Below are 26,027 nucleotides of genomic sequence, written 5' to 3'. Positions count from 1 at the left end.
CTATCCATTGTGGTCCCCTTCTATCCATTGTGGTCTTCTTCTATCCATTGAGGTCTTCTTCTATCCATTGTGGTCCCCTTCTATCCATTGTGGGTCCTCTTCTATCCATTGTGGTCCTCTTCTATCCATTGTGGTCCTCTTCTATCCATTGTGGTCCTCTTCTATCCATTGTGGTCTTCTTTCCATTGTGGTCTACTTTCCATTGTGGTCCCCTTCTATCCATTGTGGTCCCCTTCTATCCATTGTGGACCTCTTCTATCCATTGTGGTCTTCTTTCCATTGTGGTCTACTTTCCATTGTGGACCTCTTCTATCCATTGTGGTCCTCTTCTATCCATTGTGGTCTTCTTTCCATTGTGGTCTACTTTCCATTGTGGTCCCCTTCTAACCATTGTGGACCTCTTCTATCCATTGTGGTCTTCTTTCCATTGTGGTCTACTTTCCATTGTGGACCTCTTCTATCCATTGTGGTCCCCTTCTATCCATTGTGGTCTTCTTCTATCCATTGTGGTCCTCTTCTATCCATTGTGGTCCCCTTCTATCCATTGTGGTCTTCTTCTATCCATTGTGGTCTTCTTCTATCCATTGTGGTCCTCTTCTATCCATTGTGGTCCCCTTCTATCCATTGTGGTCCTCTTCTATCCATTGTGGTCTTCTTCTATCCATTGTGGTCCCCTTCTATCCATTGTGGTCCCTCTTCTGTCCATTGTGGTCCTCTTCTATCCATTGTGGTCCTCTTCTATCCATTGTGGTCCTCTTCTATCCATTGTGGTCCTCTTCGATCCATTGTGGTCCTCTTCGATCCATTGTGGTCCTCTTCTATCCATTGTGGTCCTCTTCTATCCATTGTGGTCCTCTTCGATCCATTGTGGTCCTCTTCGATCCATTGTGGTCCTCTTCGATCCATTGTGGTCCTCTTCTATCCATTGGGGTCCTCTTCTATCCATTGTGGTCCTCTTCTATCCATTGTGGTCCTCTTCTATCCATTGTGGTCCTCTTCGATCCATTGTGGCCCTCTTCTATCCATTGTGGTCCTCTTCTATCCATTGTGGTCCTCTTCTATCCATTGTGGTCCTCTTCTATCCATTGTGGTCCTCTTCGATCCATTGTGGTCCTCTTCTATCCATTGTGGTCTTCAGGTGGAGGTGGAGGGTTGGAAGGCGGGACCAGGCCGGGTCAGGGGGTAGGGCTGATGACAGGGGCCGTAGTGGATCACAGTGGAGTGACCCCTCCCCATAGAGGAGCAGAAAGACATGAGGGACACAGACGGCATCACAGACGGAAGCTGTACTCACCTGCACAGGTTTGTGCACAGGTTAGTGGACTGGGATTCTGTTCTGTTCTATTTAGGTTTTACTCTACTATACTCCACTCGAATCTGCTCTACTTTACTGTAATCTAATCTACTCTACTATAATGTACTTTAATCTAATCTACTCTACTTTACTGTAATTTAATCTACTTCTACTATAATGTACTTTAATCTAATCTGCTCTACTTTACTGTAATCTAATCTACTCTACTTTACTGTAATCTAATCTACTTCTATAATGTACTTTAATCTAATCCGCTCTACTTTACTGTAATCTAATCTACTTTACTGTAATCTAATCTACTCTGCTGTGATCTACTCTACTGTAATCTATTCTACTCTTCTTTACTTTACTATACTCTACTGTAATATGCTATACTCTACTCTACTATACTCTACTGTAATCTAATATACTATACTAAACCTACAGAGGTGTAAATCTATAGATATGTTCCATCTGAGTCCACTTACTAGTTGCATACGGTATACACAAGTACACACTGCCAATAATAGTGTTCTCCAAACACAACCTTTCATACACACACACACATCATCACTCCTCTCCACATCCCCTTTCCTCTGTCTAAAAATAAACATCTGTTTTAAACACAGGACCATCAGCAAGTCCAATCTAGTCTTGCTATTAGTGTTAGCTACGGAATTAAAACACCGAGAGACAAGAACACACACACTTACTTATAGAACTAAAGCCTGCCTGAGCAAAATGTCATTTACTAAGCCGAGAGAGAGAGAGAGAGAGAGAGAGACACTACTTAGGATGTAGAATGACAGTGGGTGGTGATATACGGTCTAGATTATAGTCTCTCAGCCTACTGGTATTTTTAAACTGGAGGAGGAGAAAAAAGGGAGAGAATCTCTCCATCTTCCTGTATCTCTCTCCAGCATCTCTTTATTTCTCAGTACCTTTCCCTGTAGCTCTCTCTTTCCTATCTGTCTCTGAGATATCGCTCTCTCTCTCTGTTCTGTCTGTTCTGTCTCTCTCTGTCTCTGTCTCTCTCTCTGTTCTGTCACGTAGAGTAGGCCAGAAGGCTAAACTGGAAAACCTAACCTCTATAAAAAATAAAAAGATGGCGGAGCCACTAAAGTTCTTCTGGGTGTTTATTTACATAGTGATTCCGGAACAAAAACAATAGTACTGCCATCAAACATATACCTTATGGGACAGCTAAAAACAAAGCTGCCCCACCCACAGCTCAATCCAAAATGCCTCTCAATGAACTGAAAGAGAGGCTCCTTTTGTAGGGGTAGCCCCTCCCCTCAGAACAATTAACACAAATTAATTAAGCAATTACCTATTCAAACCTACATTTTCCATTCAACTAAACATACTAAAGTATATACATTGCAACACGTTTTTTTATGAAACAATATCACAATATAACATTTACAAAATGACATCACTACTGACAGTGTCTTTCAATATGTCTATTTACATTAATGAGCCATTCGGGACAGGCACTACAAAGTCAGCCCAATTCCCTTAGCTCGGGTCCTTATCCAGCATACCCGGAAGCTACAGAGATGGAGAGAGAGAGAGGAACAGAACAAACAAAGAACGCACTCATCCATAACATCTAAGTATAATAAATATTGCTTATATTAAATATGAACACTTGTCTGTTTATTTCTTTCTACCATAACCGGTTCCTGACGTAAGTGTGAAATGTATGTACTAAGAGGAGTTAACAATGTGGGTCGACACACAAGTTAACTTATCTGATAACGGCGCAGGGAGGAGTGATGAATGTGTGCGTGCGTTAAAGTACCAAATGCTGCCCGCGGCCAGTGACGGACTTCTACGTCACAGTCTCTCTCTCTGTTCTCTGTTCTGTCTCTCTCTCTGTTCTCTGTTCTGTCTCTCTCTCTGTTCTCTGTTCTGTCTCTCTCTCTGTTCTCTGTTCTGTCTCTCTCTCTGTTCTCTGTTCTGTCTCTCTCTCTGTTCTCTGTTCTGTCTCTCGCTCTGTTCTGTCTCTCTCTCTGTTCTGTCTCTCTCTCTGTTCTGTCTCTCTCTCTGTTCTGTCTCTCGCTCTGTTCTCTGTTCTGTCTCTCGCTCTGTTCTGTCTCTCTCTCTGTTCTGTCTCTCTCTCTGTTCTGTCTCTCTCTCTGTTCTGTCTCTCGCTCTGTTCTCTGTTCTGTCTCTCTCTCTGTTCTGTCTCTCTCTCTGTTCTGTCTCTCTCTCTGTTCTCTGTTCTGTCTCTCTCTCTGTTCTGTCTCTCTCTCTGTTCTCTGTTCTGTCTCTCTCTCTGTTCTGTCTCTCTCTCTGTTCTCTGTTCTGTCTCTCTGTTCTGTCTCTCTCTCTGTTCTCTGTTCTGTCTCTCTGTTCTCTGTTCTGTCTCTCTCTCTGTTCTGTCTCTCTCTCTGTTCTGTCTCTCTCTCTGTTCTGTCTCTCTCTCTGTTCTGTCTCTCGCTCTGTTCTCTGTTCTGTCTCTCTCTCTGTTCTGTCTCTCTCTCTGTTCTGTCTCTCTCTCTGTTCTCTGTTCTGTCTCTCTCTCTGTTCAGTCTCTCTCTCTGTTCTGTCTCTCTCTCTGTTCTGTCTCTCGCTCTGTTCTGTCTCTCTCTCTGTTCTCTGTTCTGTCTCTCTCTCTGTTCTGTCTCTCTCTCTGTTCTGTCTCTCTCTCTGTTCTGTCTCTCTCTCTGTTCTGTCTCTCTCTCTGTTCTGTCTCTCGCTCTGTTCTGTCTCTCTCTCTGTTCTCTGTTCTGTCTCTCTCTCTGTTCTGTCTCTCTCTCTGTTCTGTCTCTCTCTCTGTTCTGTCTCTCTCTCTGTTCTGTCTCTCTCTCTGTTCTGTCTCTCTCTCTGTTCTGTCTCTCTCTCTGTTCTCTGTTCTGTCTCTCTCTCTGTTCTGTCTCTCTCTCTGTTCTGTCTCTCTCTCTGTTCTGTCTCTCTCTCTGTTCTGTCTCTCTCTCTGTTCTGTCTCTCGCTCTGTTCTCTGTTCTGTCTCTCTCTCTGTTCTGTCTCTCTCTCTGTTCTGTCTCTCTCTCTGTTCTCTGTTCTGTCTCTCTCTCTGTTCTGTCTCTCTCTCTGTTCTGTCTCTTGCTCTGTTCTGTCTCTCTCTCTGTTCTCTGTTCTCTCTCTCTCTGTTCTGTCTCTCTCTCTGTTCTGTCTCTCTCTCTGTTCTGTCTCTCTCTCTGTTCTTCTGTCTCTCTCTCTGTTCTGTCTCTCTCTTCTGTCTCTGCTCTGTTCTGTCTCTCTCTCTGTTCTGTCTCTCTCTCTGTTCTGTCTCTCTCTCTGTTCTGTCTCTCGCTCTGTTCTGTCTCTCTCTCTGTTCTCTGTTCTGTCTCTCTCTCTGTCTCTCTCTCTCTGTTCTGTCTCTCTCTGTCTCTCTCTCTGTTCTGTCTCTCTCTCTGTTCTCTGTTCTGTCTCTCTCTCTGTTCTGTCTCTCTCTCTGTTCTGTCTCTCTCTGTGTCTGTCTCTCTCTCTCTGTTCTCTCTCTCTCTGTTCTGTCTCTCTCTCTGTTCTGTCTCTCTCTCTGTTCTCTCTTTCTCTGTTCTGTCTCTCGCTCTGTTCTCTGTTCTGTCTCTCTCTCTGTTCTGTCTCTCTCTCTGTTCTGTCTCTCGCTCTGTCTGTCTCTCTCTTTCTGTCTCTCTCTCTGTTCTCTGTTCTGTCTCTCTCTCTGTTCTGTCTCTCTCTCTGTTCTCTGTTCTGTCTCTCTCTCTGTTCTGTCTCTCGCTCTGTTCTGTCTCTCTCTCTGTTCTGTCTCTCTCTCTGTTCTGTCTCTCTCTCTGTTCTCTGTTCTGTCTCTCTCTCTGTTCTCTGTTCTGTCTCTCTCTCTGTTCTGTCTCTCTCTCTGTTCTCTGTTCTGTCTCTCGCGCTGTTCTGTCTCTCTCTCTGTTCTGTCTCTCTCTCTGTTCTGTCTCTCTCTCTGTTCTCTGTTCTGTCTCTCTCTCTGTTCTGTCTCTCTCTCTGTTCTGTCTCTCTCTCTGTTCTCTGTTCTGTCTCTCTCTCTGTTCTGTCTCTCTCTCTGTTCTGTCTCTCGCTCTGTTCTGTCTCTCTCTCTGTTCTCTGTTCTGTCTCTCTCTCTGTTCTGTCTCTCTCTCTGTTCTGTCTCTCGCTCTGTTCTGTCTCTCTCTCTGTTCTGTGTCTCTCTCTGTTCTCTGTTCTGTCTCTCTCTCTGTTCTGTCTCTCTCTCTGTTCTGTCTCTCTGTCTCTCTCTCTGTCTCTCTCTCTGTTCTGTCTCTCTCTCTCTGTTCTGTCTCTCTCTCTGTTCTGTCTCTCTCTCTGTTCTCTGTTCTGTCTCTCTCTCTGTTCTGTCTCTCTCTCTGTTCTGTCTCTGTCTCTGTTCTCTGTTCTGTCTCTCTCTTTCTGTCTCTCTCTGTTCTGTCTCTCGCTCTGTTCTCTGTTCTGTCTCTCTCTCTGTTCTGTCTCTCTCTCTGTTCTCTGTTCTGTCTCTCTGTTCTGTCTCTCTCTCTGTTCTGTCTCTCGCTCTGTTCTGTCTCTCTCTCTGTTCTCTGTTCTGTCTCTCTCTTCTGTCTCTCTCTCTGTTCTGTCTCTCTCTCTGTTCTGTCTCTCTCTCTGTTCTGTCTCTCTCTGTGTTCTCTGTTCTGTCTCTCTGTTCTGTCTCTCTCTCTGTTCTGTCTCTCTCTCTGTTCTCTCTCTCTCTGTTCTGTCTCTCGCTCTGTTCTGTCTCTCTCTCTGTTCTGTCTCTCTCTCTGTTCTGTCTCTCTCTCTGTTCTCTGTTCTGTCTCTCTCTCTGTTCTCTGTTCTGTCTCTCTGTTCTGTCTCTCTCTCTGTTCTGTCTCTCTCTCTGTTCTGTCTCTCTCTCTGTTCTGTCTCTCTCTCTGTTCTCTGTTCTGTCTCTCTCTCTGTTCTGTCTCTCTCTCTGTTCTGTCTCTCTCTCTGTTCTCTGTTCTGTCTCTCGCTCTGTTCTCTGTTCTGTCTCTCTCTCTGTTCTGTCTCTCTCTCTGTTCTCTGTTCTGTCTCTCGCTCTGTTCTGTCTCTCTCTCTGTTCTCTGTTCTGTCTCTCTCTCTCTGTTCTCTGTTCTGTCTCTCTCTCTGTTCTGTCTCTCTCTCTGTTCTCTGTTCTGTCTCTCTCTCTGTTCTCTGTTCTGTCTCTCTGTTCTGTCTCTCTCTCTGTTCTGTCTCTCTCTCTGTTCTGTCTCTCGCTCTGTTCTGTCTCTCTCTCTGTTCTGTCTCTCGCTCTGTTCTCTGTTCTGTCTCTCTCTCTGTTCTCTGTTCTGTCTCTCGCTCTGTTCTCTGTTCTGTCTCTCGCGCTGTTCTGTCTCTCTCTCTGTTCTGTCTCTCTCTCTGTTCTGTCTCTCTCTCTGTTCTCTGTTCTGTCTCTCGCTCTGTTCTGTCTCTCTCTCTGTTCTGTCTCTCTCTCTGTTCTGTCTCTCTCTCTGTTCTCTGTTCTGTCTCTCGCTCTGTTCTCTGTTCTGTCTCTCTCTCTGTTCTGTCTCTCGCGCTGTTCTGTCTCTCTCTCTGTTCTGTCTCTCTCTCTGTTCTGTCTCTCGCTCTGTTCTCTGTTCTGTCTCTCTCTCTGTTCTGTCTCTCGCTCTGTTCTGTCTCTCTCTCTGTTCTGTCTCTCGCTCTGTTCTCTGTTCTGTCTCTCTCTCTGTTCTGTCTCTCGCTCTGTTCTGTCTCTCTCTCTGTTCTGTCTCTCTCTCTGTTCTCTGTTCTGTCTCTCTCTCTGTTCTTTCTCTCTGTTCTGTCTCTCGCTCTGTTCGCTCTGTTCTGTCTCTCTCTCTGTTCTCTGTTCTGTCTCTCTCTCTGTTCTGTCTCTCTCTCTGTTCTCTGTTCTGTCTCTCTCTCTGTTCTGTCTCTCTCTCTGTTCTCTGTTCTGTCTCTCTCTCTGTTCTGTCTCTCGCTCTGTTCTGTCTCTCGCTCTGTTCTGTCTTTCTGTCTCTATCTCTCTCTGTGCATGTGTGTTGGAGTAAGAGAAGACTTCCCAGGCCCCAGAGTACATGTTATTGTTTGAAGCAGTAGTTGAGACAGTTGGACTATTGAGCCAATCAATAGGGGGTTCATAGTAGACTGGGGGGGGGCAGTGGGGTGTGATTGGCTATGGTGCAGTGGAGGATGGGAGCCCAGCTGGGAGGGCAGCCAATCAAATGAGGTCAGCGCCAACACTTACCCACCCAGGACCTCCGAGCTAGCCAATCGTTGAGCCCCTGCTGAGTTGTATGCCCGCCTGTAACCTTTCTGTGTGTATCGGTGTGTGTGTGTGTGTGTGCGTGTCTCTGTGTGTGTGGGTGTCAATCTCTCTGAGGGTAGTGGAGAGTGTGAGGTGAGGAGGGCAGACTGCCAGTCAATAGCTGGAGCTTGGCAGTGCCCACAGAGAAAGACAGCAGACAGGACCACACACACACACTCTCACACGTACACACAAACACCAGCTCTTATCTAATTGAAAAACCAACCTCTACTTGAAAGACTTGCTATTTTAATTAGAAACAGAACCTCTCGATGCAGCACATTGATCCTGTAGAATATCCATTCACTGGAATTCTATTCAATGGAATATCTTGTTGAATGGAAGTTGTTGATGCTCATTAGCTCTTAAAACACCCCAAAAATGTAATAAGGTAGCATTTGTCTTGGATCTCCCCTGCCTTGTGCCATGGGGTCTATATGGGGAAGGCTGTGTGTGTGTGTGTGCGTGCTTGTGCGTGTGCGTGTGTGGCTCTACCTATGAGAGTTAGAAATAACAGGACGCGTACTAGATAATGTTTCATTAAACAACAGAACAGAATGAATCATCTTCACTATGGGTTATGAAAAGAAGAAGCATGATGAGAGAGATGAGAGGGAGATACATTTTACACAAGTAAGATGGCTTGGGAGAGAGTGTGAAAGCGAGAGAAAGCGCGAAAGCCCTGTAATACCATAGAAACAGCCAGTCCTAGAATGAGAATCTCTGTAGGAGGGCTGACTACAGGAAGTGGAGTGCCAAGATGTTGAGTTTGACAGACAGGAAATCAAACACACTGACAGGGACAGGCCCCGGGGTTAGACGTCACACACAAACACACACACACACACACACACACACACACACACACAGAGAGATCAACGAGGTGTGTTAACACCGTGTGTGTTCATACAGAGTGCTAGACGCTGTCTGGATCTTCTGTCTTCAGGCTTGATGATGTGAATCACCATCACACTGAGAAGCTAGAACACACAGCAGGAATGATCATCACAGGCTGCTTCTGTCAAACCACCAACGCTTTCTTTATGAAGGGCAGAGTTTGGTCTGGTTACACCTAGTCTGGTTAAACCTAGTCTGGTTAAACCTAGTCAAAATGTTAATGTCATTTGCTTCAGATGTAAGAATGTTTTATAGAGTGGATCTTCATATTTCTTACTGGCGTTCACTAAAGTCCCAAGTACAGTATGTACCCTTGTGTGAGGAACGGCCCACAGCGACAGGAGCCTACTTCCTGTTTCTGTAGCGTGAGGTAGCTTGATGTACAAGTACGCCCCCTGGATAGGACGCTAGTCTACGTGTCTCAGGGCCTTACTCCCAATCTATTTCCTTAATGCTGAGTGCCAAGCAGTATGCCTTAGCTGTGCATAGGATGCCTCAACTGGGGACCAAACTTCCAACCTTTCAATCTCCGGGTGCACGCTCTAACCACAAGTCCACTGTATTGTAGGTAAATGTATGAGTTGGTCTATAATGAGTTGTATACAGTACTAGTCAAAAGTTTGGACACACCTACTCATTCAATGGTTTTTCTTTATTTTTACTATTTTCTACATTGAAGAATAATAGTGAAGACATCAAAACTATGAAATAACACATATGGAATCATGTAGTAACCCAAAAAAGTGTATTTTATATTTGAGATTCTTCAAAGCAGCCACCCTTTTCCTTGATGACAGCTTTGCACACTCTTGGCATTCTCTCCACCAGCTTCATGAGGTAGTCACCTGGAATGCATTTCAATTAACAGGTGTGCCTTGTTAAAAGTTAATTTGTAGAATGTATTTCCTTCTTAATGCGTTTGAGCCAATCAGTTGTATTGTCAAATCAAATCAAATTGTATTGGTCACATACACATGGTTAGCAGATGTTATTGTGAGTGTAGTGAAATGTTTGTGCTTCTAGATCTGACAGTGCAGCAGTATCTAACAGGTAATATCTAACAATTCCACAACAAAACCTAATACACACAATCTAGTAAAGGAATGGGATGAGAATATCTACACTACTGTTCAAAAGTTTGGGGTCACTTAGAAATGTCTGTGTTTTTGAAAGAAAAGCACATTTTTTGTCCATTAAAATAACATCAAATTGATCAGAAATACAGTGTAGACATTTTTTATGTTGTATATGACTATTGTAGCTGGAAACGGCTGATTTTTAATGGAATATCTAGATAGGCGTACAGAGACCCATTATCAGCAACCATCACTCCTGTGTTCCAATGGCACGTTGTGTTAGCTATTCCAAGTTTATAATTTTAAAAGGCTAATTGATCATTAGAAAACCCTTTTGCAAGGGTTAGCACAGCTGAAAACGATTGTTCTGATTAAAGAAGCAATAAAACTGGCCTTCTTTAGACTAGTTGAGTATCTGGAGCATCAGAATTTGTGGGTGCGATTACAGGCTCAAAATGGCCAGAAACAATGAACTTTATTCTGAAACTCGTCAGTCTATTCTTGTTCTGAGAAATGAAGGCTATTCCATGCGAGAAATTGCCAAGAAACTGAAGATCTCGTACAACGCTGTGCACTTCTCCCTTCACAGAACAGCGCAAACTGTCTCTAACCAGAATAGAAAGAGGAGTGGGAGGTCCTGGTGCACAACTGAGCAAGAGGACAAGTACATTAGAGGGTCTAGTTTGAGAAACAGATGCCTCACAAGTCCTCAACTGGCAGCTTCATTAAATAGTACCCGCAAAACACCAGTCTCAATGTTAACAGTGAAGAGGCGACTCCGGGATGCTGGCCTTCTAGGCAGAGTTGCAAAGAAAAAGACATATCTCAGACTGGCATGAAAAATTAAGATGGGCAAAAGAACACAGACACTGGACAGAGGAACTCTGCCTAGAAGGCCAGCATCCCGGAGTCACCTCTTCACTGTTGACGTTGAGACTGGTGTTTCGCGGGTACTATTTAATGAAGCTGCCAGTATTATAATGATCAATTAGCCTTGTAAAATGATAAACTTGGATTAGCTAACACAACGTGCCATTAGAACACTGGAGTGATGGTTGCTGATAATGGGCCTCTGTACGCCTATGTAGATATTCCATAAAAAATCAGTCGTTTCCAGCTACAATAGTAATTTACAACATTAACGATGTCTACACTTTATTTCTGATCAATTTGATGTTATTTTAATGGACAAAAAAAGTTTTTTCTTTCATAAACAAGGAAAATTCTAAACTATTGAATTCTAGTGTAAGTATAAAATATATGGATGAGCAGTGACAGAGCGGCTAAGATGCAATAGATAGCAAAGAATAGAGAGTGAAGGATACAGTATACATTATATACATATGAGATGAGTAATGCGAGATATCTAAACATTCTTAAAGTGGCATTATTAAAGTGACTAGTGATCCATTTATTAAAGTGGCCAATGATATCAAGTCTGTAGGTAGGTAGCCACCTTTCTGTGCTAGTGATGGCTGTTTAACAATCTGATGGCCTTGAGATAGAAGCTGTTTTTCAATCTCTCGGTCCCAGCTTTGACGCACCTGTACTGACCTCACCTTCTGGATGATAGCGGGGTGAACAGGCAGTGGCTCAGGTTGTCCTTGATGATCTTTTTGGCCTTCTTGTGACAGGTGCTGTAGCTGTCCTGGAGGGCAGGTAGTTTGCACCCAGTGATGCGTTGTGCAGACCGCACTACCCTCTGGAGAGCCTTGCGGTTGTGGGCAGAGCAGTTGCCATACCAGGCGGTGATACAGCCCGACAGGATGCTCTCAATTGTGCACCTGTAAATGTTAGTGAGGGTTTTCGGTGACAAGCAACATTTTTTCAGGATCCTAAGGTTGAAGAGGCGCTGTTGTGCCTTCTTCACCCCACTGTCTGTGTGCGTGGAACATTTCAGTTTGTCGGTGATATGTACACCGAGGAACTTAAAACTTTCCACCTTCTCCACTGCTGTCCCGTCGATGTGGATAGGGGGGTGCTCTGTTTGCTGTTTCCTGAAGTCCATGATCATCTCTTCAGTTTTCTGCTGACATTGAGTGAGAGGTTATTTTCCTGACACCACACCTCCTCCCTGTAGGCCGTCTTGTCATTGTTGGTAATCAAGCCTACCACTGTAGTGTCGTCTGCAAACTTGATGAGTTGGAGGCGTGCATGGCCACACAATCGTGGGTGAACAGGGAGTACAGGAGAGGGCTGAGAATGTACCCTTGTGGGGCCCCAGTGTTGAGGATCAGCAGAGTGGAGATGTTGTTTCCTACCTTCACCACCTTGGGGTGGCCATTCAGGAAGTCCAGGACCCAGTTACACAGGGCGGGGTCGAGACCCAGGGTCTCAAGCTGTGACAAGGTAGGGGTGGTACACAGAAGATAGCCCTATTTGGTAAAAGATCAAGTCCATATTATGGCAAGAACAGTTCAAATAAGCAAAGAGAAATGACAGTCCATCATTACATTTTAAGACCTGAAGGTCAGTCAATCCAGAAAATGTCAAGAACTTTGAAAGTTTCTTCAAGTGCAGTAGAAAAAAACATCAAGCGCTATGATGAAACTGGCTCTCATGAGGACCGCCACAGGAAAGGAAGACCCAGAGTTACCTCCGCAGCAGAGGATAAGTTCATTAGAGTCACCAGCATCAGAAATTGCAGGCCAAATAAATGCTTCACAGAGTTCAGACACATCTGAACATCAACTGTTCAGAGGAGAATGCATGAATCAAGTCTTCATGGTCAAATTGCTTCAAAGAAACCACTACTAATGGACACCAATAAAAGGAAGAGACTTGCTTGGGCCAAGAAACATGAGACTGGTGGAAATCTGTCCTTTGGTGTAATGAGTCCAAATTAGAATTTTTTGGTTCCAACCACTGTGTCTTTGTGAGGCGCAGAGTAGGTGAACGGATGATCTCTGCATGTGTGGTTCCCACCAGGAAGTATGGAGGAGGAGGTGTGATGGTGTGGGGTTGCTTTGTTGGTGACACTGTCATTGATTTATTTAGAATTCAAGGCACACGTAACCAGCATGGCTACCACAGCATTCTGCAGTGATACGCCATCCCATCTGGTTTGCCCTTAGTGGGACATCGTTTGTTTTTCAACAGGACAAAAACCCAGCACACCTCCAGGCTGTGTAAGGGCTATTTGACCAAGAATGAGAGTGACAGAGTGCTGCATCAGATGACCTGGCCTCCATAATCACCCGACCTCAACCCAATTGAGATGGTTTGGGACCGCAGAGTGAAGGAAAAGCAGCCAAGAAGTGCTCAGCATATTTGGGAACTCCTTCAAGACTATTGGAAAAGCATTCCAGGTGAAGCTGGTTGAGAGAATGCCAAGAGTGTGCAAAGCTGTCATCAAGGCAAATGGTGGCTACATTGAAGAATCTAAAATCAAAAAATATATTTTGATTTGTTTAACACTTTTTTGGTTACTACATGATTCCAAATGTTTTATTTCATAGTTTTGATGTCTTCACTATTATTCTACAATGTAAAAAATAGTAAAAAATAAAGAAAAACCCTTGAATGAGGTGTGTCCAAACTTTTGACTGGTACTGTATATATCCTCTGTGGGTCTCCTGGAGAGTCAGTGGACAGTGGTTAATGTATATATCCTCTGTGGGTCTCCAGGAGAGTCAGTGGACAGTGTTTAATGTATATATCCTCTGTGTGTCTCCAGGAGAGTCAGTGGACAGTGTTTAATGTATATATCCTCTGTGTGTCTCCAGGAGAGTCAGTGGACAGTGTTTAATGTATATATCCTCTGTGTGTCTCCAGGAGAGTCAGTGGACAGTCTTTAATGTATATATCCTCTGTGGGTCTCCAGGAGAGTCAGTGGACAGTGTTTAATGTATATATCCTCTGTGGGTCTCCAGGAGAGTCAGTGGACAGTGTTTAATGTATATATCCTCTGTGGGTCTCCAGGAGAGTCAGTGGACAGTGTTTAATGTATATATCCTCTGTGGGTCTCCAGGAGAGTCAGTGGACAGTGTTTAATGTATATATCCTCTGTGGGTCTCCAGGAGAGTCAGTGGACAGTGTTTAATGTATATATCCTCTGTGGGTCTCCAGGAGAGTCAGTGGACAGTGTTTAATGTATATATCCTCTGTGGGTCTCCAGGAGAGTCAGTGGACAGTGTTTAATGTATATATCCTCTGTGGGTCTCCAGGAGAGTCAGTGGACAGTGTTTAATGTATATATCCTCTGTGGGTCTCCAGGAGAGTCAGTGGACAGTGTTTAATGTATATATCCTCTGTGGGTCTCCAGGAGAGTCAGTGGACAGTGTTTAATGTATATATCCTCTGTGGGTCTCCAGGAGAGTCAGTGGACAGTGTTTAATGTATATATCCTCTGTGGGTCTCCAGGAAAGTCAGTGGTTGGACAGTGTATCTCTGCTGATAAAGGACTCATTTGAAGGAGAGATGCTGATGATTGACAACCTCTCTGGATCTGTCTTCCATCACTACTCCTCTACCTCTTCTCCTGTCTGGAAGGACTACAAGGGAAATCTGCAAGAGGTACACATGCGCACACATACCACACAATATGAATGCACAAACACACACAGGCGCACACAAACATGCACACACACATACAGTACACATATCACACATACTGTACACACACACACACACACACACACACACACACCAACACACACACAATACATCGATATGGGATTAACATCTCATGTCAATCATCCCGCTGTATAACTCAAAGGCAGCTATAGTGGTAGCTGTCAATCAAACAGACTGAGGAAACAGTGGTTTCCCTCCATACCTTACATTAATGTTCTTCTGAATGTTGACACACACACTTATATACAAACGTTGAATGTGTGTATGATACACTTTGTGTGTGTACATGTGTGTGCTTGTGTGTGTAATTCATCTCTTTATGTTAATATAATCTGCATGGTAGTTTGTTAAAATCACAAACAGAAAGAAATGCTCTTGACAAGGCTGTACCATTCCCTGGAGAATCCAGTTCTGTTGGTTCAGTATGAGAACAACTCATCTACATATCTGTTGTTGGCCAATCACATTCAACCTCCCTCTAACCTTGTTGCTATTTACTCAACAAAAGTATTTAATTCAGGACTATGTTGAGTTGACTTTCAAATACGGATGACACGCACACACACACAAACATGCACACACACATTCCCTATCTATCCATCATATTGTTATTATGGTGCTATATTAATATGCATTATTTATATGCAGTGTGTGTGTATGTGTGTGTGTGTGCGTGTGTGTGTGTTTGCATCGCTACCAGACGTAACCTTTGGGAATGATGTGATGATGCGCATTCGCTGCTGCGTTTGATTTTTCTGGAGTTACCATGGGAAACACCGGAGAATGCATGTATTTAATTAATTCTGTACATTTCTATACATTTCTATATAAACTCAGCAAAAAAGAAAGGTCCTCTCACTGTCAACTGCGTTTATTTTCAGCAAACTTAACATGTGTAAATATTTGTATGAACATAACAAGATTCAACAACTGAGACATAAACTGAACAAGTTCCACAGACATGTGACTAACAGAAATGGAATAATGTGTCCCTGAACAAAGGGGGGGTCAAAATCAAAAGTAACAGTCAGTATCTGGTGATGCCACCAGCTGCATTAAATACTGCAGTGCATCTCCTCCTCATGGACTGCACCAGATTAGCCAATTCTTGCTGTTCTTGATGTTACCCCACTCTTCCACCAAGGCACCTGCAAGTTCCTGGACATTTCTGGGGGGGGAATGGCCCTAGCCCTCACCCTCCGATCCCAGACGTGCTCAATGGGATTGAGATCCGGGCTCTTCGCTGGTCATGGCAGAACACTGAAATTCCTGTCTTGCAGGAAATCACACACAGAACGAGCAGTATGGCTGGTGGCATTGTCATGATGAAGGGTCATGTCAGGATGAGCCTGCAGGAAGGGTACCACATGAGGGAAGAGGATGTCTGCACTGTAACGCACAGCATTGAGATTGCCTGCAATGACAACAAGCTCAGTCCGATGATGCTGTGAAACACCGCCCCAGACCATGACGGACCCTCCACCTCCAAATCGATCCCGCTCCAGAGTACAGGCCTCGGTGTAACGCTCATTCCTTCGACGATAAATGCGAATGCGACCATCACCCCTGGTGAGACAAAACCGCGACTTGTCAGTGAAGAGCACTTTTTGCCAGTCCTGTCTGGTCCAGCGACGGTGGGTTTGTGCCCATAGGTGATGTTGTTGTGTGGGGGAAAGGGGCATACTTTACATACTATGCTACATGTAGTGCAGTACACACAGAGAGAACAGTAGTGAGAGGTCAAGCCTTAACCCGACATCATCTGTCCATCCATCGACCTCTCTCTCTCCATTTTTCTCTCTCTCTTTCTTCATTTTTTTATTTTCTCTCTCCCTTTCTCTCTTTCTCCCATCCCTCCCTCTTTTCCATTATATTGATGGGCTCAGACCAGCTGACAGGGAGATTCCTCAGAGTCGGTCTAATGGTCCAGATATAACCCATACTGCCATATTACCATACCAACCTGTCACTACCACCTCCATTTTCTCCTTCATTACCTTCAACTTCCTGACTGTCAGCCAATCAGCCGCTCAACTTTTTGACAGTCCACCTAGAGAGCAGGTTGTCAATTACTTACATCACTGTGGGAGTTAGAACTTTAGTCAGTTACAGCTTTAGTCCGTTTGTGCTTTAGTCAGTTACAACTTTAGTCAGTTACAGCTTTAGTCAGTTACTACTTTAGTCAGTTACAACTTTAGTCAGTTACTACTTTAGTCAGTTACAGCTTTAGTCAATTACAGTTTTAGTCAGTTACTACTTTAGTCAGTTACAACTTTAGGCAGTTACTACTTTAGTCAGTTACAGCTTTAGTCAGTTACAGCTTTAGTCAGTTACTACTTTAGTCAGTTACAACTTTAGTCAGTTACTACTTTAGTCAGTTACAGCTTTAGTCAGTTACAGCTTTAGTCAGTTACTACTTTAGTCAGTTACAACTTTAGGCAGTTACTGCTTTAGTCAGTTACAGCTTTAGTCAGTTACAGCTTTAGTCAGTTACTACTTTAGTCAGTTACTACTTTAGTCAGTTACTACTTTAGTCAGTTACAGCTTTAGTCAGTTACAACTTTAGTCAGTTACAACTTTAGTCAGTTACTACTTTAGTCAGTTACAACTTTAGTCCGTTACAACTTTAGTCAGTTACTACTTTAGTCAGTTACAACTTTAGTCCGTTACTACTTTAGTCAGTTACTACTTTAGTCAGTTACAACTTTAGTCCGTTACTACTTTAGTCAGTTACAACTTTAGTCAGTTACTACTTTAGTCAGTTACAACTTTAGTCAGTTGCTACTTTAGTCAGTTACTACTTTAGTCAGTTACTACTTTAGTCCGTTACTACTTTAGTCAGTTGCTACTTTAGTCAGTTGCTACTTTAGTCAGTTACTACTTTAATCAGTTACAACTTTAGTCCGTTACTACTTTAGTCAGTTGCTACTTTAGGCAGTTACTACTTTAGTCCGTTACTACTTTAGTTAGTTACAACTTTAGTCAGTTACTACTTTAGTCAGTTACAACTTTAGTCAGTTTCTACTTTAGTCAGTTGCTACTTTAGTCAGTTGCTACTTTAGTCAGTTTCAGCTTTAGTCCGTAGCTACTTTAGTCAGTTTCTACTTTAGTCAGTTTCTACTTTAGTCAGTTACTACTTTAGTCAGTTACAGCTTTAGTCAGTTTTAGCTTTAGTCAGTTACTACTTTAGTCAGTTACAGCTTTAGTCAGTTTTAGCTTTAGTCAGTTACTACTTTAGTCAGTTACAGCTTCAGTCAGTTTTAGCTTTAGTCAGTTTCAGCTTTAGTCCATTTCAGCTTTAGTCAGTTTCTACTTTAGTCAGTTACAAATCTATTTTTGCTGTAGTAGTAGATTTACCTTGTGATTTAATGAGGACTGGATACAGGGCAACACATTTGAACTCTATGAGTTGTTATGACAGCTTATAGCAAGTGTTATTATGCACTGTATATGCATTATTTGGCATTTTAAACGCGCTTATAATGCATCATAATATTTTTACCATAAAGAAAGTGTTTCTCACACTTTTACATAAGAAATTGGGTGTATTGAATAACATAATGTGCTCTGTTGGAATTCTGTGTGTCTGTATCGCAGATCCGATTGGCTGAGGTGGAGCAGGCGTCTCTGATGTCAGAGCAGCTGTCTGACAAGTCGTCATCACCGGCCCTTCCTGATGATCTTAGTCTGGACGACCACAGTGACTACCAGCTACTGGTCAGGGACGGCAAGGTGGGGCGTACACACACACATACTTAGTCTCATTGACACAAAACATGCGCACACACTGAGAAACGATATATTTTGGTGTTTTGCATAATTCAGCTTACACACATGAACACATTCTATCACACACTGCATCCCACTGCATTACACTGCATCCCACTGCGTTAACTGCTTGATTAGCCAATCAATGTTCCCGTGTGTGTTTCACCATGTGCCGTGGGCAGGCTAGGGCGACGGGTCTGTGTTTGTTTGTGTCTGTGTGCCTGTGTGTGTGCATGTGTGCGTGTGTGATTGCGTGTGTGTGTGTGTGTGCATAGGATGCATGTCTGTGTGTGCGCTTATGTGTGTGTGTGCGTGCGTGTAAGCATGATCGTGATGTGTGTGTGTGCATGCGTGAGTGCGTGCGTGCGTTTGTGTGTGTGAGAATGATCGTGATGTGGGTGCGCATGCATGTGTGCGTGTGTGTGTGAGAATGATCGTGATGTGGGTGTGTGTCTATGGATCTCATCCCGTCTCCTCTAAGCCGTTTCATCTCGTTTACCTTATTGCTTTTCTCTATTGAAACTAATTTGATATCCAATCTAAAACGTGGCACTGTGGAGCTTGCAATTACTTTAGTTTGGAAAAATATATTACAAATCAACAGATGTATTGACTGAAGAGAGATGAAGTATCAAATAGTAGGAAATATCAAAATGTATAAAATTCTCTAAATTGGAAAGATATTCCATGGTGGTTTTTATAACAATTATATTTCATTGGTATCAATATTTCATTTGGTCATTTAATTTCACAGTTAACACTATTTTCATTGAGACTTTTGCTTTACCACAGACAACGCTTTTGTTGTTGATATTGTTGTTGTTGTTGTTGTTGTTGCTGATGTTGGCTAGTTAGCTATCAGCTAACAAAATGCTAGTCCTTCCAAAATATTGACAACAAGATCAAGCATTCAAGTTCGACCACCTTTGGCTCTAAGTTATGCCTATTTCAATGCTAATATGCTAGTGTGGTAGTTAGGAGAACTCTGAGGTACTCTCTCCCCCCCATCTCTCTCTATAGGAGGAGAGAGGGAGCAGTGACTCCCACAGTTCTGAGGATTTGAGGGGGATTCAGGCTGGGTGTGGAGGGCGTTGGGGGCACGGAGGTTCTCGACCCCACAGCAGAGGCCCTGAAGATGGGGTAGGATTCCTGCTAGAGGTGGGCGTCCAGCCCCAGTTCCAGAGCCAGTCTCTCCAGTTCCTCCACCACAACAGAGGTAACCGTGTTCTCCTTTATCTTCCCATCTCATTAGCACTTGTGAAATCTGATGGATATGTGTGCATACATTACCAGTTGACATTGTCATCTTGTGACCTTGGTTTATGCTCTTGGTATTTAGCTGACTGTGTTTAATGATGATCACATGACTTTGCAATGACATTGAAATGATCATTTCAATCAGAAGGTTTTCCTTCCTGTCTCTCACGCTCAGATGTGTGAGAGAGAAAATTATGTTTTGCTCCGTATTCACACAGTTGATTACACCGACATCCCAATGTTAATTAACTAAAAGACAGATGGGCTGGCATACACAAAGACATTGATTAACGACATTCAATGATATGCCTATCCTTCCTCCCACCATAACATTAGCGTTATACAGCTGGATGGATGGATGACTGGATGGATGGATGGATAAATGGATGGATAGATAGCTCATGTTCATTCAACACAGAACATTTCTATCTTTCTATAGATAATAACTGTATGTCAACAGATGGTGATGGCCATCACAGTGACCAGGTTGGCAGTGTTGGATGTAGAGGTTCCTCCTCTCCTCTCTTCCATCTCCCCGTGGAGTTCTTTCACCCCACCACAGCCACAGCGGTCCCCCCACCCATCCCCAAGACCGGGGTAGAGCCAGGGGCGAGAGAGGCATCCAGGCTGCCTTCCCCAGCCTCCTGGGCCTCTCTGCGCTCCCCAGGGGCCAACAGCAGGGTCCTAGACTCCCCAGGGGCCAACAGCAGGGTCCTAGACTCCCCAGGGGCCAACAGCAGGGTCCTAGACTCCTCAGGGGACAACAGCAGGGTCCTAGACTCCCAGGTAAGAGGTCATGGGTCATATTGGTAGAGGGAGTATTCATGTAGTGAAATATACACTGGGTGTACAAAATATTAAGAACACCTTCCTAATATTGAGTTGCACCCCCAGTTGTGTCAGGTTGGCTGGATGTCCTTTGGGTGGTGGACCATTCTTGATACACACAAATCCAATAAAAATTGTATTGGTCACATACACATGGTTACCCGGGCCGCCACAAGGAGTCGCTAGAGCGCGATGGGACAAGGACATCCCGGCAGTCCAAACCCTCTCCTAACCTGGACAATGCTGGGCCAATTGTGCGTCGCCTCATGGGTCTCCCGGTCACAGCCGGTGACACAGCCTGGGATCGAACCTGGGTCTGTAATGATGCCTCAAGCACTGCGATGCAGTGCCTTAGACCGCTGCACCACTCAGGGAGGCCCTATCGTTGGGTTTTTTACATAAATATTTGCCGATCAACTAGAAATGCCTTGGAGATTGACCGTATATTCAGGTGTGTGCTATCATATTGATAATTGTATTACATAGTGTGGTATATGAACTTCAGTGTAACAGCCATGGGTGTTACAATGGTAGAAGAAGTAATGGATTGACTTTATGGGGTGAAATACCCATCAGATTCAGTTGTTCTCCACTCATTGGTAAGAGCTACACACATAAGAGATTACATTTACAATATACTGTAGCTAACTCTTTTATATTCTAAGAAGGGGAAGTATCCAGGTGATGCACAGCAGCCATTTTGTTCCAGAAAGCTCACTATGGTTGAGACAGTTATTATGGAATGAAGCAAAATAAATGGGCATATCTGTAAGGAGTGAGTGCATCAATGCTGAATTATACATCTTCTTATGCAGACCTTTATATCGTCCCATTTAGACTTTAGAGCACCATATTTTGTGCATTTTCTGTGTGCATTTTCTGTTCATGGCACACAAAAGAAGCAATATTCTTCTTCTGCTTCAGAGGTAACCATGGCAACAGCATGTAACTGACCTTTTCTGTATCTATTTGTTTTGTTTATGTCATTTCCAGGAGTGCTTTGTGAGATTCTATTCCAGTACATTTCTACAGCACTACACTAATTAGCTAGGTCATCCCTTCTCTACTTGACTCTCTCTGTTTTCTTGGTTCTTGTGCTTAATACTTCATCCCGCTCTCATTCACTTTTTTTCTCTCTCTCTTACTGTCGATCTCTCTGTTTCTTTCACTTCTCTCTCTTTCTCTCTTACTGTCTATCTCTGTTTCTTTCACTTCTCTCTCTTTCTCTCTTACTGTCTATCTCTGTTTCTTTCACTTCTCTCTCTTTCTCTCTTACTGTCTATCTCTGTTTCTTTCACTTCTCTCTCTTTCTCTCTTACTGTCTATCTCTGTTTCTTTCACTTCTCTCTCTTTCTCTCTTACTGTCTATCTCTGTTTCTTTCACTTCTCTCTCTTTCTCTCTTACTGTCTATCTCTCTGTTTCTTTCACTTCTCTCTCTCTCTCCTTACTGCTCTCTCTCTTTTTCCCCCTTGCCATCCCTCCACCCCACCACCCCCTCTATCCTTCCTCAGCACCTGTCCCACAGTGACTCGTCCCTGGCCACAGGCAGCTCCGAGGGCAGCCTCCAGACCACCCTGGAGGAAGGTCTCAGCTTTAGCGTCTCCCCCCCTCGAGGAGACCTGGGACTCTCCCTGGCCCTGCCTCTTCTCTGCCCTCTCCCCCTCCCTCACCTCGACGAACCCCGACAAACCCCCAGATCGCTGGGTCACCCCTCAATGAGAGGCTGCAGTACCGCATTCAACCTCCAAGCCACTAGAGGGCACCAGAGGAGCCAGAGCAGCTGTGGCAGCAGCACCAGTCCCGGCTGCCCAAGGCAAGACTCTATGGACCCTTCAGATGACGATTGTGGGATAGGAACAGGAGGCGAAGGATCCAGTCAGGCTTTTAACAGCGAACATTTATCAGAGACACTTAGTAGTTTGTCTCTGACGTCACTGCTGTCACCTAGCTCCCTGGCACCCCCGCTGGTGAAAAAGTGTAATAGCACTGGGAGTTTGGACCAGGCAAATCTTTCTGTCAGGAATAAAGATGGACAACAGTACTATGAGATAGATGCTCATGGGTACCTCACCAACCCTTGGACTGAGAAGAGGGGTGGACAGGAAGGGGAGACGGGGTTTGGAGTTAAAAGTACGAGTCAGATGATGGATGCCGGCTCGAGGAAAAACAGATGAAACTTTATCTATCGGTTGGAACTTTTTTTTCTTCTCAAGAGGTTTTTGATTGATATCTGTTCAGTGAACTCATCTCCTCCCTCTTTCTCTCTCTCTTTTTCGTCAGTGAGGTGTCCATGTTCTCATCTTTCCATGACGATTGGGTGAAAACTGAAGCTGAGGGATTGGTATACATTTTGTGGAGGATTACAATGACTTCTGGGTAATGGAGTTTAATCAAGGCATCTCATTTTCTGAGACATAGGGATATTCTTTGAGAGGACTACAGCAATGACAGGACCCTTGAAAAACATGCTAATTCTGGGCTTGCATGGAGCATAGTCACCCTCATCCATACACCCAAAGAAAAGCAACAAAAAAAAGTACCAAAATGTGAATTTCGTGTGAGCGTTGTCGGAAACAATGATGAAACTCCAAACAGTGATGAAACTCCAAAAGAAAACGATTGGGTTCTCCTTGACTAACAGGGCTAGCTTAGCTTAGAGGCTAATGCTAACGCTCCTGTGACTGACAACAGGGCTAGCATAGCCCAGTGGCTAATGGTAGTCTAATGCTTTTGTCCTCTTGAAAAAAGACAATGCTTATTATTAAGATAAGCAGATTGTAGTCCTTTCGATGAGACTTTGTACAGAGTTGTTTTTTTTAATTCACATCTATAAGGTAGCATTGATTACCAACTTTTCCTTTTAGCAAACTAACATTTGATAGGTGAAAGAAAATCAAGGTTGCATATTTGATGGGTTTTCTAATTATAAAACAAATTGGATCTGTATGAATGCAGATGTGTCCCTCTGTGTGTGTTAGGGTGAGATATAAAGGCTAATCTAGAAATACTAGAAATAGCAAAAGGGCCCCTTTGAATGGGAAAAAAAAATCAATATGTGAGAGCTATAGTGAAGAGACGTGGGGAGTGAATGAGAACATATGCGGTACCATAGAGGAATAGGCCATGTTCTCATGAATCCCCCATGAACCAAGGGCTTCAGAGAAGATGATGCTCTCCTGTCCCTACTGGATAGGTGCACCATATTCAATGAGAGATCGAGATCGGACGCCATCTTGGTTGGTGAAACACAAAGTAAAACGAAGTCAGGGTCAGTTTCACAAAATGTCCCTTGTTGACATTTGTGCAGCGTTGTGTATCGACGTTTTGACGGAAAATTGTATACCTCAGATGGATTACAGAAAACACTGAAGTGGATCTATAAAATATTTTTTGCAACGCTCACACTCAGATGGTCACATAAATACACAAGCGCACACACACCACAACCACAAAGATGTCAAAGATGTCGGCTTAACTGCACTGTTTTGGTTTTTCTTGAAGACAGGAAGAGATCAGAGAGGAACAAATCTCTCACTCGATCGCTCGTCGTCCAACTTATCCTCCTTTCATTCTTTCTCATTATCCGTTTGAATTAAAGGGGCACTCCACTATTTTCTAACCTCATATTCAATATCTCCATGTGGACACTGGCATGTTGCAGGGAGGACATTAGGAATATCAGGTTAAATAAGTAGCGAAGTGCCACTTTAAAAAACCCATGTTGGAAAAGCCCGTTTATTTAACATATTATTTCCCCCGTGTATGAGATATGCAATATTTGAAGCATACAGATATATATGACACAGGTATAGGTAGAAGATAGGCAAGAGGGTTCAAATATATTGTTATTATGTATTACAGTAAAATGTCAATAGGCTCCAATGAGATTGAAATCTCATTCAATTACGATGTGTTAGAATGTCTGTGTATTCCAAGATGGTAGGGTGAGGATGTCTTTTGTTCTTGTCTTTTCCCCCGCCCCCTAAGTTGCATGTTGTTATTCTTTTGTCAAATGTCATTTTAGAGTCATAAAAGTGGATTAGCTTCTTAACTTCCGCAGATTCTTGATTCTTTAACATGGTGACTTGTCCTATTTATAGGACGCGTCATCATTCATTTGAATGTCGGACCCTTTTCATCTTCCCATGTTAACCGTTGAACCTTTTCGTGAGGCACCCAAAGTCTCATTCCCTCCCAAATGTTAATCGATTACGTTACTGATTCGTCATAGTAGCAGTTGTGTGGGAACCCTAGCAAATGATATCTCTGTTTCAATGCATAATTCCTAGTGATGACTTAATGAAAGGTATACTCTTGCACAGGGGATGTTGTATGTTTTGATTGTGAGGACGAAGTGCAGGTTTGTTAGTGCTGCCTACATGTGTATGTCATTTTGAGAGTAGATTTGTAAGGATAGAATATCACAATTAGAAAAGAACACAAACCCAACCCGTGTATTCATGCATATTCATCAGTGTCAATGTTGAACTCTATATCTGGCGTTCTTCTTCTCTCTCGCTAAACATAACGGGCTCCAAACTACTCCAGCTATTTAAAAAGCCTTCTTCATTTACCTTGGGCCTTCCTCTTGGTTGTTCTAGCTCAACAAACAGACAGGCCAAGTCAGAGACATAAGCTAAAAGATAATCAAATCAAACAGGAACTTCAGTGTCTCTTAGGACCCTGACGTGTGTGTGTGTGGAAACAAGTGTAATATCTTTGACAAATATTTGAAATGAGAAACCGTGGGTTTGGCACTTGTAGTTGGCTTCAGATTTAATCACTTGGTCCACACAAATATAAATGTCATGTCGGTTACTTTAAAAAAACAGCAGATTTTTCTTTGCCGGCTTTTTAAAGCCCCTTATCATTCCATGATGCTAACACCATGTTAAAATACAAACTTGACAAGACTACATATGTTCAAACATATTTTGTTCTCAGACATTTCAAAAGATTTGTGGCCAGAAGAGATGTTTTTTACTACAAAAGGCTGCTATTCAACTAACTGGCTGTTTAGTAAGCCTTTGAAACAGTATCTGAAATGAACACATCTCTTATCTCTTCACGTCAGATTAGATGCTGTTTAGTCTCACAGAGATATATCAGATGACAGTTTATCTTCTCTTTTATTTTCTCCCCTCTCTTTCCTCTGTTTTTCATGTCCTGCTGTCTTCAGAGCCGTGTCTCACTGTTTAGTGTCTTAAATGATGAACCGTAGCATCACAGTCTTCCTCACACAGCTTCTAACACTAGAGTGTGTTTGACATCTATAAGTATTAAAGAGAAGCGTATGACTCTTAGCAGCAGGTATGTTTGTCTGCTTGAATGTGTGTGTGTGTGTGTTTGTGAATGCTCGTCCCTCTGCCCGAAATATGGCCTACTACACCATTGTAGGAAACGGCTTCAATTGAATAAAAAAAATAGATGTATGAAAGTCATTGATTCTAGTCACAATCTTTCCTGTGGGTTTCTTGGTATTCAGCAGCAACATGCACATTATCAGCTAGCCTAGCTTAGCTTAGCCTAGCCTAGCCTTCATTCAAACACTATTAAGTGCTAACAACACTAGCTTTCTGTGACTGGGTTTCATCCTCTAAGTTTGAAAGGGTTTTTAACATCAATCTATGGTTGCGTTGCAAATGGCCCTCTATTCCCTATAATACCCTGAGGTTAAAAGTAGTGCACTATATTGGGAAAAGGGGGCCATTTGGGACAAGTCTAACACTTGTAGACCTGGGGTTTACCTCCATTGGAGAGAACCAGACTGATCAAAAAGCACACGCACTCACACACGCACGCACGCACATGGACACACACGCACACACACACACACACACATACAGACACAAACACACACAGCTTGATACGCTGGTACACCTGCGGCTCCCTCCGCCCCCTGGAGAGAACCTGTCTGATCAAAAGACTGCTTACGCGAACAGGCATTTAACCACTAACACACAGCTGTCCACAGCAATCTACAAGCCCTTGATGTACTGTACTCACATTCTATTGAATTAGATGAAGACAGAGAGACAGACAGAGAGACAGACAGAGAGACAGACAGAGCAGCACAAAGGTTACTAGGTGTGTTTGATCAGACTAACACAAGAGAAGGAAGAATAGAAATGAATAGGATGAATGAGAGTGAAAGGATGGTGATGG

At 43.4% G+C, this 26,027-nt stretch overlaps 1 protein-coding gene across 1 annotated transcript; it reads left to right on the top strand.

Moving 5' to 3' along the window:
- Nucleotides 1–1,143: 1,143 nt before the first annotated feature.
- On the top strand, nucleotides 1,144–26,027 carry LOC106564439 (voltage-dependent T-type calcium channel subunit alpha-1I-like). Its single transcript, XM_045708420.1, has 6 exons — nucleotides 1,144–1,314; nucleotides 13,796–13,948; nucleotides 17,606–17,740; nucleotides 18,797–18,992; nucleotides 19,494–19,819; nucleotides 21,374–26,027. The coding sequence occupies exons 1-6, from the start codon at nucleotides 1,192–1,194 to the stop codon at nucleotides 22,034–22,036; spliced, it is 1,596 nt and encodes a 531-aa protein (XP_045564376.1). The 5' UTR covers nucleotides 1,144–1,191; the 3' UTR covers nucleotides 22,037–26,027.

Source organism: Salmo salar, chromosome ssa02 (genome assembly GCF_905237065.1).
Source record: "Salmo salar chromosome ssa02, Ssal_v3.1, whole genome shotgun sequence".
In the NCBI taxonomy this organism is placed as follows: Eukaryota; Metazoa; Chordata; class Actinopteri; order Salmoniformes; family Salmonidae; genus Salmo; species Salmo salar.
This window is presented reverse-complemented; position numbering and strand designations above follow the sequence as displayed.

Bases quoted from the DNA above. Each gene is read 5' to 3' on its own strand.
- LOC106564439 (XM_045708420.1), top strand. From the start codon at position 1,192: ATGACAGGGGCCGTAGTGGATCACAGTGGAGTGACCCCTCCCCATAGA. The intron at 1,315-13,795 runs GTTAGTGGACTG...GTGGGTCTCCAG, and splicing joins CTGCACAGGTTTGTGCACAG to GAAAGTCAGTGGTTGGACAG. The intron at 17,741-18,796 runs GTGGGGCGTACA...CTCTCTCTATAG, and splicing joins TACTGGTCAGGGACGGCAAG to GAGGAGAGAGGGAGCAGTGA.